Consider the following 18,866-nt stretch of genomic DNA (forward strand, 5'->3'; position numbering starts at 1 on the left):
ATTGAAGTCAGAGGTAAAGATACACAGTTAGTTATTATAATTTGAATTGTTCATTAAACCATTGCAGTAGATGAATGCAGGATGCCATTTAGTAAAGTTTTTTGCTTTCTTTTGTTTTTTGTTTTTTAGCATTAAGCCTTTTTAATGTGGGTAATTGGGCAAACTTCTGCAGATTTTTCAGATTTTTAAAAGAAAAAGAAATCATTCAGCTACTCATTTTATTTCCTCATTCCCAATGTATTTTCCCTCTAAAATACATATTTCCTCTAAATTACACATTTAATAAACACACCTTATAAGGTGTTTATTAGATAAAACACGTATTAAGTACTATGAACTAGCATTGTTCTAAGTTCCTTAGCTGTATCAACACCTTTAATTCTCATAACAACCCTGTGAGATAGACGCCATTGTTTTTATCTCCATTTACAGATAAGGAAATGGAATCACAGAAAATGAAGTAATTTGCCTAGTCTTTTGTAATTTGCAGTACTAGTAAGGGGCACACCAAGACATTTAACCCAGATAGAAGGGCTCCAGGTAGTCCAACTTTTTAAAAATAAATTTATTTATTTATTTCTTTATTACTTATTTTTGGCTGCACTGGGTCTTTGTTGCTGCGTGCTGGCTTTCTCTAGTTGCGGCGAGTGGGGACTACTCTTCGTTGCAGTGTGCAGGCTTCTCATTGCGGTGGCTTCTCTTGTTGCGGAGCACGGGCTCTAGGTGCGCTGGCTTCAGTAGTTGTGGCTCGTGGGCTCTAGAGCGCAGGCTCAGTAGTTGTGGTGCACGGGCTTAGCTGCTCCGTGGCATGTGGGATCTTCCCGGACCAGGGCTCGAACCCGTGTCCCCTGCACTGGCAGGCAGATTCTTAACCACTGTGCCACCAGGGAAGCCCAGGTAGTCCAACTCTTAATGATTAATCATGATGATGTTCTGTCTTGAGTGTATGTGTTCAGCTTCTGTTGAGATAATGGAAGAGTTTTAAGCAATCAGACTCCAGCTAACAACCATTGTAAATTATGTGTGACCTGTTTGTATTGTGAAGAATTTGTATTACTGCTTACATTGTTTAAAAGTCAGAGCATGGAAAAGCAATGCTAGATCAAACTATTATTCAAAAGCCATTGCTATTAGCCTAGATTCCAGGGATTGGCCAACCTTTTCTGAAAAAGCCTGAGAGTAAATATTTGGACACATTCTATCTCTTTTGCATATTTTAATTTTTTCCTTTTTAAAAAAATCCTTTAAAATGGAAAAACCATTCTTAGGTCTTAGACTGTAACAGAAACAAGCTGCTGGCCTAATTAGGCCCACAAGCAGTATTTTGCCTATGCCTGGCGTCGGCCCATTGGGCATATAGATGTAGACTCTCTCCTCTGCCTGCACAGATGCCTCTTTTTGTATGTCTTTAAATGTTTTGGCTTCAAGAGATGTTCTAGAATTCTCCATCTACCTCTCACTGCCTTTCTAAACATTGCTTTTCTAAACATTGAAGTTATCAGAGAATGTTAAGCTCCTGAGTCTACGTGGGTATCAGACAAAATTAGGGACTGGGAGAAGCAGTTTATCCAGTGTCAGTGATGATCTGGGTAAGAGGGTTAGGTATATTAACCAGAAACTTTGATAATGGAGCAGTTACATAGAAAATTTTCTTTTTAAGAAAATTGTCCTATTTTACATGTATAAGTGAACATTTGTGTGGGCAGAGATTTTCTTGTATCTCTCCTGAAGTTCCCTTACTAAAGCAAAATTGCCAAGTATTAAAAGGCAAGAAATTTTTCTTAGGTCTAAACTTTGCTGACTTACCAGCTGAATGCAACTTACTTGATGACTTTTTCTTAATAATAACATATCTCTGGAGTATACAGTCTTCCTAAAGAACATTTTTGTATTATGAACTTTAAAATGATAATCTGACTTACGTTCTTTCTTGTTTCATTTCAGAAAGTATCTGTACGTCGCATCTTCTTTTAAAGGGACATTTAAAAATGAAGTTAAAAAGGCAGAAGAAGCAGTAAAGATAGGTATGTAATTACCTATGGCCTACATCATTATTGTTAATTTATTCAGCAGACGTTTATTGAGCAGTTATTCTGAGACATACCCTGCTTTGGGCATTATAGGAATAAACACAAGTAATCAAATGTAATTCCTACCTCTAAGGAACTTCATAACACGTTTTCCATTTTTGGTTTTGTCTAAATATGATGTTATTATTATAAAAGTAATTCAAGTTCTGAGTACACACTTGGAACTAGATTGATGTATATTAGGGTTGTCCTGATGCAGAGTTAGATCATTTTAGAGACTGGTGTTGCATCCACTTTAAGAAGCCATGCTCTACACATTCACTCCTCCCACAACAGGACAAAGCCATCTTTCCGCAATGATCCAGGAGTGAGGAGTAGCTCTATAGCCGTATTTCATGGATTTTAGAGAGTTTTCAGTCAGCCGAACATTCAGTCATGACTTTTCAATTTGTATGTATATATATATATGCCCTATAAGTTGTCATGCCTTAGAGGACCCTGTATGGCTACCTAGTCTTGGAATGTGTGAAAGCTGTAGAAGGAATACAGTATTTTCTGAGATTATTATCTGTAAGCCATTCTTACTGGTCATGGATATATTATATGTATGTAATATTCATTTAAAGATGCTTGAAAGGGTTTCATTTTATTGAATTATCTTGCTTCTGTTTCTAGCTGAACTCATATTGAAAGAAGCACAAATCAAAGGAAACCACTCTGACAGAACTTCTTTGTCTTCTCCTGCCAAGGTATGACGACATATAGAGTCGTCTTCTTAAATGGTGAACAGGGTCATTTGGTTTTTCCTGTACACAGTTGACTCTTATCACTTCTTAAACCTTTAAACAAGCTTAGAAGATTGTTAATTTTAACACAGGTAAAGAGAATAGATGAGTGCAGAGAAAGGGGAGGAAACTCAGCAAGTGGGGGGAAGGCTGAGATTGAGAGCAAAGATGAACAAAATGTGGGGTGAATTGAGAGGTAGGGAAGATCATCACAACTCATTTCTTTAAAAGGAAGGGAAAAGTAATAGAGAAAAGGAGAAAATAATGAAAAGCTAGCAGAAAAAACTAGCCTATCAAGTCTCCCTGAAAATATCTCTTCCAATTATAGCTCCCTATGGACCTAAATAAATAGGGAGAGCAAGGAGAAGACTAATAAGCAATTCTTCTTTCTAGTGCTAAGAATTATGTACTATAATTATGAATATTAATAACAATGCTTCCAGCTTACAAAGCTCTTTTCTTGTGAGTTACTCCACACAGTTCATAAACATTCTCTGTAATCTTTGCAATGTGCCCATGAGTAAGATAGGTTATAAAGAACTATTATTATTAGTTATAATGCATAGCAACGAAGAGAAAAAGAATATTGCGGCAGGACATGTATTATAAGTTTGCTAACTTTTACCAAAAATATGGTACCAAGCTTTCTACCACAGTAAGTCATTGCATGACATACTTACGTGCTTGCATGGGATAAGGAGGTATAGGGAGAAAAAAATGCTTCACTTCACCCTTCCTTCATCCTCTTCTGCACACTCAGTATATGAATTCTTTCTATAATTTGCCCTTAAACTTTCAAGACCTGTGTCTGATAAAGAGCTCTCATATCTGACGGTCATGAATATGGGATGAAATCAAAGAGTAGCACATGTTAATTCCCCAAATCTATCCATGACTTTCCCCAAATTCTTTTACCTTTTTCTTTTCACTTATTTTTTTAAGGTAAACGTAGAGCTATCTTATTGTTGTTGACTTTTAAGGAAGAGTTTAAGCTTTCTTTATTTTGTCCTTAAAAAAATCAGTTTCCTTGGCTGTATGTGTTTGGGAGACAAGAGAAACAGACTCTTTCTAACGGGTCAGACCTTGCTTTCTTCTTGCCTTAGCCAGTTACCTCTTGCTGCCTCTTTGCTCTGTGCTCTAAGTTCATTGATAGGAAGGGCAGGGATGTCTTTGAGCAGCTTGCTTTGTTGCTGTGATGCACACTGGTTTCTTTAACTCAGAGAAGAGAGCTAAGCAGAATGACCTCGGCTTTTGACCTCTTAAATTCCTCTAGGCGGTTGGGTGGTTGAATTTGAAGTGAAATACTTACCAAGCATTTACCATTTTCTTTTACTTTAAAGACCATGAAAATAAGGTTCAGTCAGTGGTATATCCATCAAATGAGATGCCCATCTTTCACATCAAGAGGATGGAGCACATTAAAAGTCTCTTCTTCAGTGGAGGATTACTGGACTGAATGTCAATATTATGACATAGTATGAGTGTGTTTCGTGTTTGGTAATTGCAATCATTGTTGCTTTTGTTGTGGTCATCCATTTACAATGCTTGGTGTCAGTCTATTTATCTCTTGTAAAAATAAAATACAGTGTGTGTGTGTGAAAAAAAAAAGTCTCTTCTTATTTGTGAAATAATAATAATGCATTGTTTTTTTTCTGCCTGGTTAGAGAGAGCATACCAGAGATAGGGTAGTGAATGAGCCAGTATAGCAAATTAAAAGAGAAGAAAAGAAAGACAGGTGGGTACCGGTATTGAGGCACTCTGAAAGGGAGAAAGCCCGGGATGGGATATCCTATAAAGGGAAAGTTTGGGGAGGATTAGTTAGGGGTATATGGAACTTGATATAGAGGAGACATTTTCTTTTGGCCTCTGATAAAATTTTTTAATTACAATTTTTTTTTTTTCTGAAGGAAGCCTTAGTGATGGATCACATGATTCAGCATTTTCTGTTCTCACAGACAAAAGCCAGAGTCTAGGTACATTGAATGACATTCCCAAGCTTTCACATAGTTTGTGTGAAAGCCACTGTGACATTACAGGGAGCAGTGACGCTTTCTCTAAAAGACAGAGAGGACACTGGGATATGTGCAAAGAGAGAACTGTGGGCTTGGATTTGGTTTGTCTTCTTAGCTATTGGAACTTAATCATTTATCAAGTATTTATTGAGTATCTGCTATTGTAGAATTGCATTAGACAATGTGACCTATCACTATTACCCTTGTGAAACCTTTAGATAATAAATATCAACTCAGCTCTCAATTATTTAGTGGCATTATGTGCTCTCCTAACCAAATGTACTTCTCCAGGATGTATTACAGAAAGCTTTGGAAGATGTAAAAGCAAAGCAGAAGATTCTTCAAGAGAAACGGAGGTAAGACATAAGATTTTCTGTTTGCTAGAATCCTCTGTACTATGTTAAAACAAATTCTGATTTCTGAGTAGGCAGATTTGGTGATTATTATGACAGACAGTTTCTCTTCCTTAGCTTGTGACATCTTATGATATTAAGCATAATATGGTAAAAATCCCCCAACCAACGTAATCAATGGAAAGTATTTATAAAGTATATATTTTCATGTACATATATGTTAAAACTTCTCAATACAGAGTGAAAAATTAGTTCAGTGTTTGATTAGATGAAGAAGAGAACTGCCCAGGGGTCCAGTTGACAACTTCACTTTCCCTGTGTCCTTTGCCATTTAAACTCTGGAGGGTTGGTCCCAGTTCCTTCCCTCTTCTAGTACTGCTTACAATTTAAGATAGAGTATGCTTCAAGTAAAATTATCACTTATATACGGTTAAAATAAAAATACCAAGCCTATATTACAAAACCATTGTTTACATTGGTAAGGTTGACTTGATGTCCAGTTCAGGTGTTAAGCAAGTTAAATTGAAAATAATCACTGTTGTCCAAGTAAAGTCAGACTTTGGAAGCTGCGATAACTTTGAGAAACAAATTTTTAGGGAAGTGTTATTAGTTTTCAGCATTTTTTGGTGTGTGTGAACCGTGATGTGCTATATAACCATAACTTTCTTCAAAACAAATTTGAAATGTTAATTATGCATTTATCAAAATAAACATAAAATAAATGTCATAGAAATCTTCAATGAAAAGCAAAGGCCTCTTTAAAGCCTTCAGAAAGAAAAAGCTGGTTGATGACTTTTTTGTCATCACAATGATAGGCATGAAAGGTGACCATCCTATTACAATAATGCCAGTTGGTGTGAACTTATTTTTGTAGCAAAATGCTTTTTTTTATATTTGAAGACAATCAGTATGCCATTTACTATCGCAGAGTGATTATGTCATACCCTCCAATACTCTGTTTTGGGGTCCCTTACAAAGTCAGTATTCTATTTAGTTAAACAACGGGAACCTAATTATAGAGTAGATATTTTTGAGAAAAACTTTGATTCATATATATTTAACCCTACATGTATATGCATTAAAAAAATACATAATATATTAATTCATGTCAGTAACTCCCTCAGAAAGTCTGATGTACTCTGTATATCATATCCACATAGAAGGACTGACACAACTTTGTCATTGTCCTTTAATGATAGATATATTTAATCAGTCCAGTAAGTATATTATGTCAGTTGTAATAGCCCATGATCATGAATTTGAAAAGAAAAGCAGTTTTTGTGGAATGAGAGGAGCTACAGGATGGGTGGAGGGAAAGAATTATATTTGGTACCATTCTTGGTTAGGAAAGGAGAATAACATTCGCCAGGCACCTAATGTCTTCCAGGTTTATACTGAACATAATGTTTTACTCCTCACGGAATCCCAAGTGGCTAGGCAGGTATTATTCCCATTTTTCAGACGAGACAGAAAGTTGAAGCGACTCATCCATAGTCACTTGGTTGTTACAAAGACAAGCTTGTATTTGAAGTCACATCCATCTTTCTGGTTCTTACATCCAGGTGTTTTTCATAGCTCCAAGCAGCCTCCTGTTACTATGACTGTTTCTGTCGTGTCTGCTATGTCTCATTTTCTATTTTTACACTTTTAATACAAAAGTCACATAAAACATAGTATAGCAGACAGAGTCAGAAAAACAGGAGCTAATGTCTGTTGCCCTTGTAAACTTGCTTAATTAACTTTGATTTACCTTTGAATTTGGAAAAAGAGAGAAAACTAAAGAATATCTTTTGGCACATTCCAATCTGTGTAGAATATTTGGAGGTTTAAGAACATGCTGAAAATTAGAAATACCTAAATTTTAAAATGGTCAAATCATCATTTTTCAAAAAATGCTGTGATGTACATATTAGACCAGTTAACATTTCACAACTGCTTTGCACTTTCTAGTTCTTGTAAATTTAAACTGGCAAACTCATTTTTGAATCAAAGAATGCTTGTGTTTGACTGGTAATGTTATTGCCTATTATGTTTATGCAAAATACTTGGCCATACAGAGATACCGAGTGTGCTTACTAAGTTTTGCAAAATATCTGTATATTTTATGTATATAGTTCCTTTGATATTTACCTTCAGTTTGTAAACTGTATATTTTTATTAATTTATTTTTTTACTTTCTAAATGTAATGCTAGAGAACTGAAAAAAGCAAGGACACTCACCCTGTTCTTTGGTGTGAACATAGAAAACCGAAGCCAAGCTGGGATGTTCATTTACAGTAATAACCGCTTGATCAAAATGCATGAGAAAGTGGGCCCACAGTTGAAACTGAAGTCGTTGTAAGTATGTTTTTGTTTTCAGAGGCACAGGCAGGATGAGGGAAGTTGCAGTAAGATTTTGTCTGTGGAGTTAAGTGATTAATCATAATGGGAGCAGGTGTCACATCCCCCATCCACCCTTCCCATCAGTGTGCAGGCATTCATCTGCCTAATTTATAATGTCAGTGGAGCTGTGTGCCTGCTCTAAGGAAAAAGCATGCTTTTGGAAATTTTACCATTTCTTGTGCCATCTACTAGGGTTAAGTTTCTGATATTTCAAAAAATAATATAAGCAGGGTAAAGAAATTTTAGAAAAGAAAAATCCATAGTCTTAAACCACAGCCCTGTTAACATTTTGTGCAGCCCCTGCATGTATGAGTTCCTGCCAGTTACCTGCATGAGCGTATATTCTTAACACTCTTCAGCCTGCTTGGATCCCAGAGGAATACATTCTGGTGCTTTCGCAGCGGTGGGTCTGAAATTCCACAAGCTGCTCTCATGAATTATGCAGAGTCCCGAAGAGAGACCATAGAAAAGCACAGAGTCAGACAGGATAACCGTGAGCAATAGGATGGCTCGGGGGGACAGTTTTTCATCTTGTTCCCTCACTCTCAAGGAATTAGTGATTCACTCATTTGTTCATTCAACAGCACTTGCATTGCAGTATCTTGTGCCAGGCACTGTACTAAGCTCTGCAGACAAAATGTTGAAAACCTACTACCTTTTGCTAAGGAACTTATAGTCCAGTGAGATGGACAAATGTATAAATACATATTTATTATTGTGTGGGAACAGCAAGAATGATCTTTTAAAACATAACTTGGTTTACTCTCTTGCTTAAAATCCCAGTGCATGTAGAATAGAACTGGTTTTCATCGTCTGCCTGTGATCTGGCCTCTGCCTGGCTCTGGGACACACCCCACCCATCCTCAGCCTCTGCCTGCATTCCCCTCACACCAGCAGGCTCCCTGTTCCTCTGACATCCTAAGCTTGTTCCTGCCTTAGGGCCTTGACATTTGCTCTTCCCTCTGCCTTGAACCTTCTGTCCTCAGGTCTTCTTACTGCTGGTCCTAGCATGTCACTCAGGCACCAGCTCTGAAGTCTGCTCCACAGGAAGGTCTTCTTAGACTGTCTAATTAAAATCAGCCCCTGCCATCACCCCTCTCCACCTTTTCTCTCTTCACAGATTACAGCACCTGCTGTGTTTTCCTTATACCACTTATCGCCATCTGAAATGCCCTTATCACCCTTAATGGCTGTCATCCTTTAATAGAAGAGAAACTTCATAAACAGGGACCTTGTCTTTCTTATTCATAATGTATTCCTAGTTCCTCGAATAGGGCCAGGTGCTGAGCGTGAATGAATTGATGAATGAACAAATATATGTTAGAGGCAAGTATCAGGTGCAAAAAGCCTCTTAGGAGGGGCAGTAAATGAAACTGGGGGAATTTAAGTCAGGTTTCCTGGAAGAAATGATGCCCAAATTCAGACTTACAGAATGACTGGCTGAAGGGAGGGCAGGGTGGAAGGGGAAAGTAATGAAAAACGTGATAGGCAGCGGCCCCAAATTGGGAAGGTGTGACTTGTGTGCCAGGCTGCGGGCACTGGGGAGCCCCTGAAGAGCTAGACTTCTGGATGCCCTTTCCCTAAACAGGTTATAGCACTAAGCAGAATATCCCAGCTACATACATCATGAGCTACTAAAAATGTGAAAAAAATTTTGAGTTTATCCATCAGGCTGTTACTTCTCAGATAATACAGCCCATATATTCCCACTGAGCACCTGTGGACCTCTGCAATGATGAGGAGACATCCAACCCGACAGGTGAAATGAGGATGAAAAAAGTGACTGGCTCATATTGTTAAGAGGACCATGTCAGTTTATTGCCGTAAGGGACTGTTAGGGATGTTTATTGCTAAAAGGACTCCTCTTCCCACCCACCTTGACTCCCCATGTCAGGTTATAGGTTTGGAAAAGGAGTCTTATTAATTCAGTAATGATGTATTAAGAGATTTTGTATTATGGGACCAAGCACAACTAGGATGACCGTAGACTTACATTAAAAAGTACAGTTATAAGATAATTTGTTAACTTTGACATGGTTTGGACCAAATGACTGAATTTGTTTTATAAAAAATTGATTTTGAAAGATGAGGGTATATTAGCCTTTTCTGTTTCCTTAGCTCAATTTCGTATAATTTCTATATGTATTTATTCTTCCAGACTTGGTGCAGGTGTGGTTGGAATTGTTGATATACCCTTGGAGATCATGGAACCATCCCATAATAAGCAGGAATTTCTCAATGTCCGAGAGTATAATCATCTTCTAAAAGTTATGGGACAATACTTGGTCCATTACTGTAAGGACACTGGAATCAGTGAGTATTCAGTAGTCATAGTAAGAGATACTTAATGGGAGATTAACTTGGTGATGTCTTTAAGCTGGAATGATTGTACTGATTCGGGTAACCAGTAACCCCAAACCCTGAAAGAGAGTGCCTGCATTAAAAAAACAAACATAAAGGAAATTAGTCTTAAAATCTTCCCCAGAATATTATGTGAGAAATAAAGCAGCAGATTAAAAATTCTAAGAGGAGGGCAATCAGAGAGCACTATGAAGTGGCAGCTGATCATGTAGAGAGGGGGCAGAAGTTTGCTGGAAATAAGCTGAGAAACCCCCAAAGGGCACTCTAGGACTCTACTGTGTAGGAGTGCAGAGTCCCACATGGACCTGAGTAGCACCTGCAGTATTGTTACATCATGCTGTAGAATAATCATTGTTGACCCTGGATAATTAGAGGCATATTAAACCATGTTTTGTATATCTAATAAGTCTTGAATACATTAATTCCAGAAAGATTTAGATGAAAAAAATCACTAAAATACATATGCTTGGAAACGTAAAAAGATAAACTTTAGTTATCTGGAAAATTTGACTTTTTCATATCACCTCACTCTCCAGAGATAACTGAATAGTGGTGTGCTGTGCATTAATTAAATAAACCTCCTTTAAATTATGCAGACATAGGGCTTCATTTATGGAAAGAAATAGGCTACTGTGTATTTGTTCAGTGAATTACATGAAGTATGTATAATTCACGCATATCAAAAATTATGTCTCTAACCTTGAGACAACTTAAAATCTTATTATTGTCACACTTGAAGTTGTAATCTTAGAATATTTTCTTTTCTTTTGTACCCACTCTGCTTGGTTCTGAAATTTTCTTGTACCAGTGAAACAGGAAAGAGTGCAGGAACTCAGGGGAAAAAAATGTAAAGGGGGAATGAAGTTGAGGGCACAGATTTCCTGCCCAGACTGGATTTTCCTGTCAGAGTCTAAAAGCTCCTCAGAGTGTGGTCTGCGGACCGGCGGCATCAGCATTGCCTGAGAGCTTGTTATAAATGCAGAATCTCAGGTCCCACCCAAGAGCTACTGGATTAAAATCTGCATGTCAGCAAAATCTCCAGGGGATGTGTATGCACACTAAAGTTTAAGAAGCACTTCTCTGAAGAGTAGAACTTTTGCTTAGCATAGGCATACTTTTTCACATGTGTTTTTTTTTTTTTTTCTCAGAGATATGTTTGAAGTTATACTAAATGTAGGAATGACTACATTATTTGGCTGGCTGTGCTTAAAGCTGTAGAAGACATAGGAATATACAGGGTGAGGTGGTACAGATCAGTGATCCTCTTGCTGGCCTTTAAATGCTAGCATGACATGGTTCAAAAAGAAAACGCTGAGCATTTGAAAATTATGCCACTTCCCCCATCCTCATATTTCCTCTGGAAGCTCCTTTGTGTGGAGTGTGGGTAGCCTCCCAACTTTGTACTCTCCACTCCAGGGTGTGACTTGCCAGCCTTCCCCCCCTGTATGTAACTTCCTATTTCTATCTTATCTACCTAACTTTTTCAAAACCTTCTCAGTAGATGTAATAAGAGTCAAGATTAGTAAGTTATATTTGTATTGTAATTATTGATGGTTAATAACATGTTGATTTCCTAACTCCATAATTGTCTCTGAATTGATTTAGGGCTAGAGGATGCTCTCACAAAAGATGTTCCTCTAGAAGGAAAGCAGAGAGTGGAGAAAGGACAGTGAGCTTGTGCATTTGCTCACCTGTCTCACAATTTCACCCCCAGACATCATTGTCAAACTGAATCAAGTGATCAAGGTCAGAAGTGGTAGTCTCAGGAACTGTGCTGAGGAGATCGACCTTCAAGGTCTTTGCTGATTAATTCCCACAGGAGTAAGCAAAGTTATGTCATGCTTGACTAATACTCTGAAAGCTAGTATTACAGGACACGCAATTTTAATGAAAAGTATTTGGGTAGATTTTTTGCCTTATAAATAAAAGATGCAGTCTTTGTATTTGCTGCAAGTCTGATCAGTTTCTGTGGAAAATTGGGCCCTTGTAAAAATCGAATCAGCAGAAAGGGGAATGGAGAGGTGATGACTTTTGTGTCATTTGTCAAAGCTGCATTTACTTTTGGCACAGTTCGTGCTAAGAATCTCAGAAGTGATTTTCCTGTCTCTGAGTCTGTCCTCACCCCACTGTCTGCTACTATGTTTTCTGAAACTTTATGCATCCTTACAGTAAGATGGAAATATTAATCATCAGCTTTTTGGAATAGGGAGAGAAGGAGAAGAAGAAGATGGAGGGAAATATCAAATGAAATTTGAGTTTGAGCAGAAGCAATTACGTAGAAGTGTATTACTAAAATTTTCCAAAATGGATCAGAATATAGCTGACGTGCTAAAATGAAATCTATGATGTAATAAGCACAGTCTTTCCCAGCAGCACTCAAATCATAGGGCCTCAGGTTGGTAAGAAGGTTAAAAATCATTTCATTGAGTCACTACCTCCCACCCCATGCTTTAATTCCCCTCTACCTCACGCACCCCTGCCCTAGGCAAGTGGAAGCCACTTTAAGCCTGAACAAGGGTTTTCCATGAAAGAAAAATCGCTACTTCCTGAGGCAGCCCATGAATCTTTGCACAACTGTGTTAGAAAATACATTTTCATGTTAATGTCAAATCTATTTCTCATATGTTCTTTTACTCATTCGTCTGTGCCAGGCGTGGAGTGTTATAGGACCAACACATCAGATGTGGTCCACCCTTTCTGGGAATTTACAGTCTAGCAGGGCTAACACAATTTGACAATTAGAAATGGGATTGGTGGCCAACAGAGAAGAAGTGGGAGCCAGTGATCAGGAGTTCACAGTTTAGAGGCCAGAGAAGGCCTCTGTGAGGAAGAGCTACTTCCTGAAGGATGGGGAGGAGTTAGCAAGGCTAACTTCATTCTTCCCCCTTGGGGCCAGGAAGGATAGACCTAAAACCTTTTCAAATGACAGCTGTCTATTTGAAGTTTTGTGTCTCTCTTCAGTCTTATATTATCCTAACATTTCCAAGTTCTGTTGTTATTCTTTATTTGACAAGACATTAAATATATTCACCATTTTCACCTTATTTTTTGTGAAGTCTATTACCTGGAAACAAAAATTTCAGATGAAACCTTGAATAAAATGGGATCATCATCTCTTTAAGTTGTAATTCTGTTGCTATAGCCTAATATATTCTGAGTAAGCACATTATTGACCCTCAGTATCTTTATTACCAATTAAAGTTCTTAATAAAATGTTTAATGTGTGTTCTTGTTAAGCCATATTTCTTTTATATTTTTCCAGTAAGTGTTTTTGGACCCTAGTGTAGAATCCTACATTTATTCCTATTAAATGTTATCACCTTATTAGGCTCATTTTTTTCATGTTGTCAGGACCATTTTTGGAATCATATGGTGACTTTTACCTAATGTGCTATTCTTCCTGATATGTTAGGTTTGGCCAGTATTTTCTCTCTGATTTTATTTAAATCCTGTTGCACTGGATACAGAAATCAAGCACTTGGCCCTCCACCAATGACCTCCAATGAGGTAGAAATGGGACACTGGGTGAGGACAATTAACCATATTAATTTCTCAGTTTGTATAATTTTGAAAGTAAGGGATAATATTTGTTAGATGAATAATTCTTTTAAAAATAGATAACTCTCTATGCCTTAGCTTGGGCTGCTATAGCAAGATACCATAGACTGACCAGTTTATGAGCAACGTAAATTTATTTCTCATAGCTTTGGAGGCTGGAAGTCCAAGATCAGGGTGCCAGCACGGTTGGGTTCTGGTGAGAGCCCTTCTTCCAGTTTGCAGGCTGCTGACATCTTGTTGTATCCTCCCATGGTGGAAAAAGAGTGAGTGAGCTCTCTGGCCTCTTCTTATAAGGGCACCAGTCCCATTCATGATGGCTCCCCCTAATGACCTTGTTACTTCCCAAAGGCCCCCACTCCAAATACCATCACCTTGGGAATTAGGCATCAACATAGGAATTTAGGAGGGACACAAATGGTCAGCCCATAACAGTCCAGTAGCTAGATGTAGCTAGCTGCTCACAACAAAATTTTGTTTCTCTTATTATATACTTAAGTCTCTGAGATCTCAGGAAGGCACTTGAAGAAAAGTGAAACACAACATTCTGCTAAGGATACACATTGAGTGAGGAGGCCTATGTAAGTATTGAAAGACGAGGCTATGAGACAAGATTATTTGAAGGTGTAGGTTGAGAAGCAAGTCATTTTTTTAAATTCAGTTTTTGAAGTTACGGATTTTATGTATTTATTCTATTGTATTTTTAAAATATTGTATTTTATCTTTTATTTAAAAACATTTGTATTATGGTGGTATGGGCTGAATTGTGCCTCCCCTGAATTCATATGTTTTAGTCCTAACTCCCAGAAACCCCCAGAATGTGATTGTGTTTGGAGATAGGACCTTTAAAGAGGTGATTAATTTTAAACGAGGCAGTTAGGCTGGGCCCTAATCCAATGTCACCGGTGTCCTTATACGAAGAGGAAATGTGGACACACGAAGAGACACCAGGGATGGGTGTGCACAGAGAAAAGAATATGTGAGGACTCAGTGAGAAGGTGGAGAGAGGCCTCACAGAAAACCAACCTGCCAACACATTGATCTTGGGCTTTCAGCCTCCAGAGCGGTGAGGAAATAAATCTCTGTTGTTTAAGCCACCCAGTCTATGGTGTTTTGTTATGGCAGCCTCAGTAAACTAATATATATGGGAAATTGCAAAATTAGGCAGATTTAAGGAAAATGAAATCCGTAAACCCTTCATCCAACCTCAACAGTTATCAACTTCTGGGCAAACTGGTTTTATCCATGCTCCCACCTACTCCCCCACAACTGGGTTATGAAGGACATTCCAGACACTTTATAATTATATCTGTGTGTGTGTGTGTGTGTATATATATATATATATATATAATTTTTTTTTTTTTTAAACACGGAAGAACTTTTTTTATAAATTTATTTATTTTTGGCTGCATTGGGTCTTCGTTGCTGTGCACAGGCTTTCTCTACTTGCAGCGAGCGGGGGCTACTCTTCGTTGCAGTGTGTGGGCTTCTCATTGCGGTGGCTTCTCTTGTTGCGGAGTACAGGCTCTAGGTGTGCGGCACCACAAGCTCTACTTGTGGCACACGGGCTCAGTAGTTGTGGCTCACGGGCTCAGTAGTTGTGGCTCGCGGGCTCTAGAGCGCAGGCTCAGTAGTTGTGGCGCACGGGCTTAGTTGCTCCGTGGCATGTGGGATCTTCCCAGACCAGGGCTTGAACCCGTGTCCCCTGCATTGGCAGGTGGATTCTTAACCACTGTGCCACAGGGAAGCGCTGTATATATTTTAGCATGTATTCCTAAAAGAAAGAACTCTGTTTAAAAACATAACCACAATACAAATATCACACCTAAAAAATTATCAATACTTTCTTAATACCATAAAAATATCCAGCCTATCTTTTATATTTTGTATTATTTTCTATTATAATTCATAGCCCCTCTACTCCATCCTCATATTTCTCTTTACTGCTCACTCTCTCTTTTTTTTTTTTTTTTTTTGGCAGTGGGAATTTATTTGTAGGAAAAACTGAGTTGGTTGTCTTATAGTTTTCATGGTTTAAATTTTGCTGACTGAATTACTGGGTGTAGTTTAACAGATTCTTCCATTCTGTTTATTTCTCTGTAAATTGGTAGAATCTAGCAGCTTGACCAAATTCAGATGTGTTTTTTTGTTGTTGTTTCATCAAGATGCTTCAGAGGTGGTAGTGTTTTCTATCAGGAGCCATAAGTCATTCGATTGTCTCTCTTTTAATGATATTAACAGTTAATGATCAAAGCTCAGATCCCTTAAGAGTTCCAAAATCTTATATTCTAATTCTTTCATATTTTCTTTGATTATTAACTCTAATACTTCTGTAAAGAAAAACTTTTTTCATCTACTATTTGGTTACCCATGTTAGTTGGTAATTTACTATTTGACAGCAGAAACAATGGAACTCTATACGACTAAACAAATTACATTGGCTGAAAGCTTGATTTGAGAGGAATTAGAGATAAAATTAAAATATTAAAAAACATTATAGGCATTTGCCTAACTTATTTATATGGCATAAATATGTACTCTGTTTAAAATTGTTACTTTGTGCCAGCTCCCAGCAAATAGCAGGATGGTTCAGGAGTTCAGTGGATTGATTTCTTTTTTTTAAAAATGATCACATTCTTAGATTTTATCCATTTACACTGCTTTCACCTGGTAATTGAAATTATCACCATTGACAGCACTTACGCTTCCTTTTCTTTCTGACTGCACTTGTATTATTATCATGATAATGACATTTTTTACATCTACAATGAAGTTTCTTGCTAAAATATCTCAGAGGATCTCACCTATATTGCAAATAAAATATGAAAAAGCCAGCTCCTCTTCTTTTGTCTGGAATTAAATACACTTTGATTCTTACAGTTTGATTTTTCCCTGCCATACCAGAAGCAAGACCTCAAAACTCTGGTCATTAGTCTGCATATGTGTACCTTAGAAGAAAGAGTAAGTTGTATCTAATGACTCTGATATTAAGACAGTGCAATCAGAATTAAACATAAGTTGTATTAACAACAGCAAAAAGAGTCTTTAGACTTTGAGACCATTAAGTCAGTTAGGGGGCTTTGTGTATGTCTGAGTAAGGTAAAGAGAGTCCTGGTAGAAAGAAAAATTACGCTAATCCAGGTATTGAGGAGACTTAGGTAGCTAACTAGGCTATTGCCCATGATAACACAGAATGTTTTATGAATATATTTCTATTATTATGTCTAATTTTGATTTCCACATTTTAGAAAGAATAGGAAAAAATGAGTATATCTAAAGAAAGCTATGAACATGACAAAATAAAAGTATAACCTGAAAAGGGAAAGTAAAATTGTTCCTTTATAAGGAAAGAACCAGTGGAAACCTAACTCTCCTGAGGTTTGTTTTTGAAAGTTTGTCACCCTGAGGCCTCCATCCATCTTCCTTCTAGTCTCCAGTGTGCAGAACAATGTGGTTCTGAACTGGTAGGCAGGAAGCCCTAGGGGACCTTAGACGGTGGCTTGGAGTCCTTGAATCCCTGGCTACCAGTGATTGTCTAAAATGGCATTATGTCTTGTACATGTACATGCTACAGTTTTTCCAATACGTATAGATGTAGTTGTGGGTAGTAAGATGTAAAATCACACAAAAGTATGATTAAATTCATGATTTATTTATTTTTTTTGTCATCATGTATTTTCTCAAGTCGGGAGCAGGGGGTGGTTCTGAAATCATTTTTGCAGCTTAAGGAGATCCTCGTGGGAAGCAGCTGATATGGAATGAGAGAAAATGATGCAACATTGTCAGGTGAAGTAATGACCTTACTATGAAGTTGGACCAACTCCGCAGATTCCTGGAGTCTGTGGAGTCCGCTGTGCTCACAGTAGAGTGGAGAAGGGAAGGTATTCTGACTGCAGCTGCCACCTACTTCTGCCATTGACTGTACTGTACCATGAGACTGACCCAACCCCACTCCGCCACATTCACGAGCCAAGAGAAAGAATGGCACTGGAAGCACCTTCAGCACCACTGAAGACATCTTGCCTTGTTTCATCTCGCCTCAATTTAAATAGAGTTCTTTGGGAAATGATCATATAGGCCCTCTCTCATCTCAAATGCACCACACATTCTCTAAGCCATCATGGCAGTTCTTCCTGATAAGTGGCTGCTGGCCTCAAGAGTGTACAGGCTTCACTACCAACTGATGGGAGTTGGCGTATCAGTTGAAACCAGTCTGCTATCCCTAACCCAGAGATGCCATCAAGACTATAAATGATAAATGATCACACCATGGATCAGCTTAGCAAGGGTCTCATGTCTAGCTTAGCTAAGAATGACACAGGTAATGACAAATAGGACAATATTCAACAGAGGAGGAGGTGTGATCAACAGTCCTCTGAGAATGGATGTGTAATTTCTATTTGAGATCTTTAAAAATAGAATATAATCATCTATTTAGATGCAGAACTACCTGAAGGCAGGGACCTCATTTAAATACCTTCTCCATCTTAAGATTTTCCTGGTGCTTTGATTTCATAAACTGTTTTAGGTTTCCTTATTTTGATTGAAAACATCAAAGCTTTGCTTTGGTAGTTTATTACTGAATTTTATTACTTCTCCACTTGGCTAACTGATTCCCTGAATGTCATTATACATTCTATGAATAGATATGAAACTGACATCTAGGAGGCTGTTACATTTCTCCTCTTTTTAAGAGGCAAAATCTGTGTGAACTGCTCTTTTAGTTACTGTTTTTGACAGTTTTTTTTAGTAAGTTATTGCAGTAGTTCCCACTATTTTTTCCTGGTTTTAAGAGGCTCCTGAAAAATTAATCAAATTAATTTAAATGTTAGGAATCTTCTGAATACAATACTCCATACATAGCTAGCAATAAATTAAATTTTCACAGCTTTTCTCAGATACTTATTCTAGAAATCAGGACTTTAATTCTGTGTGCATTAATCCCTGATTATTCCATTAATTTAACAAGCTTGTTGATTATTCAAACAAAAGTCTCAAGGTATGTATTCTATAATTTTGAATATTATAAATATTTCCTGTTTATAAATGTAAACTGAATTTTAAAATCAGAATACCTTGAGGTTGTTAAAATAATATAATTATGAAATTAATAAATTTTGGGTTACCTACATAGCATTCTCCATTGGGTGGAAATATTTAAGATGTATTTTTAAAAGTCAAGTACTTTTTCATATTTTGAAATTTCACTTTTTTGCTCTTAATTGACTTCTTGATGAAAGGGCAATTTAAAAACCTTCATTAATACACATTAACAAAAAACGGTTTATTAAAACCATATATTAAAAATACCCATAATTGTATACCACTTCATATGTTAAGGCCAACCTAGTTTAATAAATTTTATTATTAATTTTACTATTTCTTGCC

At 37.4% G+C, this 18,866-nt stretch overlaps 1 protein-coding gene across 5 annotated transcripts in view; it reads left to right on the forward strand.

The window, feature by feature from the left end:
• MORC1 (MORC family CW-type zinc finger 1) overlaps positions 1 to 18,866 on the forward strand; it is a 357,937-nt gene that overhangs the window by 240,510 nt on the left and 98,561 nt on the right. For all 5 annotated transcript variants that reach the window (XM_059922175.1, XM_059922174.1, XM_059922178.1 and 2 more), the window contains 5 exons: positions 1,945 to 2,024; positions 2,706 to 2,779; positions 5,119 to 5,183; positions 7,374 to 7,517; positions 9,721 to 9,875. In XM_059922175.1, coding sequence (XP_059778158.1) covers positions 1,945 to 2,024; positions 2,706 to 2,779; positions 5,119 to 5,183; positions 7,374 to 7,517; positions 9,721 to 9,875 — 518 coding nt within the window. The remainder of the gene's footprint in view (positions 1 to 1,944; positions 2,025 to 2,705; positions 2,780 to 5,118; positions 5,184 to 7,373; positions 7,518 to 9,720; positions 9,876 to 18,866) is intronic.

This window comes from Balaenoptera ricei, chromosome 4 (assembly GCF_028023285.1).
Source record: "Balaenoptera ricei isolate mBalRic1 chromosome 4, mBalRic1.hap2, whole genome shotgun sequence".
Taxonomy (NCBI): Eukaryota; Metazoa; Chordata; class Mammalia; order Artiodactyla; family Balaenopteridae; genus Balaenoptera; species Balaenoptera ricei.